We start from the raw sequence: 1,893 nt of genomic DNA on the forward strand, positions 1-1,893 counted from the left end.
GAATGCGTGCGAGCTCTCCGGCTCTTCGAGGACATCAGCAGCGGTAAATCTGTCCTGAACATCCTTCACCAGGACTTCGATCTCTCCGTGCTGAAGGTATCGGGGTCTGTCTGTGCTGAAGGACCAGCCAGGGGATTGTTTGGGTGATGGAAGGGGTCTGGGTGCCCTTTGCTGGCAGGATCAGTCCTTGTTGTGTGAAACTTCTCCTCCTGGGACAAGCAGGGTCTGTGCAGAGCCACAGCCTTCCACATCTTGCTCAAGGAAGTTGTAGATGCCCCCTCCCTGGAAGTGTTTGCAGCCAGGCTGGATGAGGCTTTGAGCAACCTGGTCTAGTGGAAGGTGTCCCTGCTGATGGCAGGGGGGTTGGGACTGGATGAGCTTTAAGGTCCCTTCCAACCCAAACCATTCTATGATTCTATGATTCTGTCTAGGCATCTTGGTGCCTCTCTTCTCCTTTTTCTCCTCCATGCACACGGGGGAAGCCGGGTCCCATTGCACCAGCAGTGAAAATGAGACACAGAGTCCCTTGCAGAGGGCAGAGCAGTGGGGCTTTGCTCATCTTCTTCCCTTGGCTTTTTCTTCCCTAATTAGGACGTTTGGGCACAGGCTTCTCAGCCTTCTCCTTCTTGCAGGACAGCATTGATCTGACCAAAGTCGCCGTCATGGGCCATTCCTTTGGTGGGGTGACAGCAGTGCTGGCCGTGGTGAAAGAGCCTGCCTTCAGGTGAGCTGCAGCAGGGACGAGGAGCCACGGGAAGCTCCAGGGACATGTAGGTGATCCCGGTGGGAAGGGAAGCCGTGGCGTGGGTGGCAGTGCTGGGCATCCATCCTGCTGCAGGTGCGTGGTGGCTCTCGATGCCTGGATGTTCCCCCTGGAGAACGCGCTGTACCCAGAGGTGCCCAAGCCTGTGCTCTTCATCAACACTGAGAAGTTCCAGACACCAGAAAGCGTTGCCAAAATGAAGAGGCTGAGCTCCAAAAACAGCCAGACGAAGATTATAACCATCCTGTGAGTCAGGGGCTGGGGACACCCACCCACTGGTACCCTCCTGGGAGCACCTATGAGCTGGGTCCCAGCAGGAGGACCCCTCCCCAGCTCCCACTGAAGCAAATCCCTTCCCTGTCCCAGGGGATCCGTGCACCAGAGCCAGACCGACTTCACCTTCCTCACTGGGAAGCTCATCAGCCGCATCTTCGATGCGAGGGGCACCCTTGACCCCTACAAGGGTCTGGACATCACCAGCCAGGCGGCTCTGGCTTTCCTGCAAAGGCATCTCAGTACGGTGTGGGGTGGGGGGCACGTTGGCCGGGGGCTCGGGTGGGCACGAGAGCTCCCCAGCTTGCAGGGGGCTGCTTGGGTTTGGTGTTTCCCATCCCATTGCACAAAGCAAAGGGCTCCTCCTTTCCACCTGGAGCTGGGCTGATGATGGTTGGTTGTAGTAACCCCGTCACCATCTCTGCTCCGTGCAGACCTGGCAGAGGAGTTCGATCGATGGGACAACCTCCTGGAAGGTGTCGGAGACTCGGTTGTTCCAGAAGCACCGTTCTGCCGCTCCAACCTGTAGCCTGTTCCAAGGTCGCTGGTGGGAGACGGATACTGGGAATTGCAGCTCCTTCTTGTCCAAAATGAGCCATGTAGGAGACAACAAAGGCAGGAGAACCCATGGGGAGAGCAGGACCATGCTCTTGGGATGTCTGATGGCCAGTGAGCGTGCCAGGAGAGCCCTCCCTGCTCAAGCTCTGCCTGCAGTGTGGGCTGTGGGGCTAAGGGAATAAAATCCCCAGGGATAAAGACTGAGTTGGCTGTCACTTGGGCTCGAGGTGACATCCGTCTTGCACATAGGGGGTAGGTGGGCATCGATTCCTGGCTGGGCCTGGCTGGATCTGCTGCAG

At 57.7% G+C, this 1,893-nt stretch overlaps 1 protein-coding gene across 1 annotated transcript in view; it reads left to right on the top strand.

Annotated features, from left to right (window-relative positions):
• PAFAH2 (platelet activating factor acetylhydrolase 2) overlaps positions 1-1,565 on the top strand; it is a gene marked incomplete at its 5' end in the record, with an annotated part of 3,655 nt that extends 2,090 nt beyond the window's left edge. Inside the window, 5 exons of the mRNA XM_010175863.2 lie at positions 1-96; positions 633-724; positions 839-1,009; positions 1,130-1,278; positions 1,471-1,565. The exon at positions 1-96 is cut by the window's left edge and continues 30 nt beyond it. Of these exons, the coding sequence (XP_010174165.2) occupies positions 1-96; positions 633-724; positions 839-1,009; positions 1,130-1,278; positions 1,471-1,565 (603 nt within the window). The remainder of the gene's footprint in view (positions 97-632; positions 725-838; positions 1,010-1,129; positions 1,279-1,470) is intronic.
• Between the last annotated feature and the right edge of the window lie 328 nt (positions 1,566-1,893).

This window comes from Antrostomus carolinensis, unplaced genomic scaffold, assembly GCF_000700745.2.
Source record: "Antrostomus carolinensis isolate BGI_N321 unplaced genomic scaffold, ASM70074v2 scaffold31020, whole genome shotgun sequence".
NCBI classification, from domain to species: Eukaryota; Metazoa; Chordata; class Aves; order Caprimulgiformes; family Caprimulgidae; genus Antrostomus; species Antrostomus carolinensis.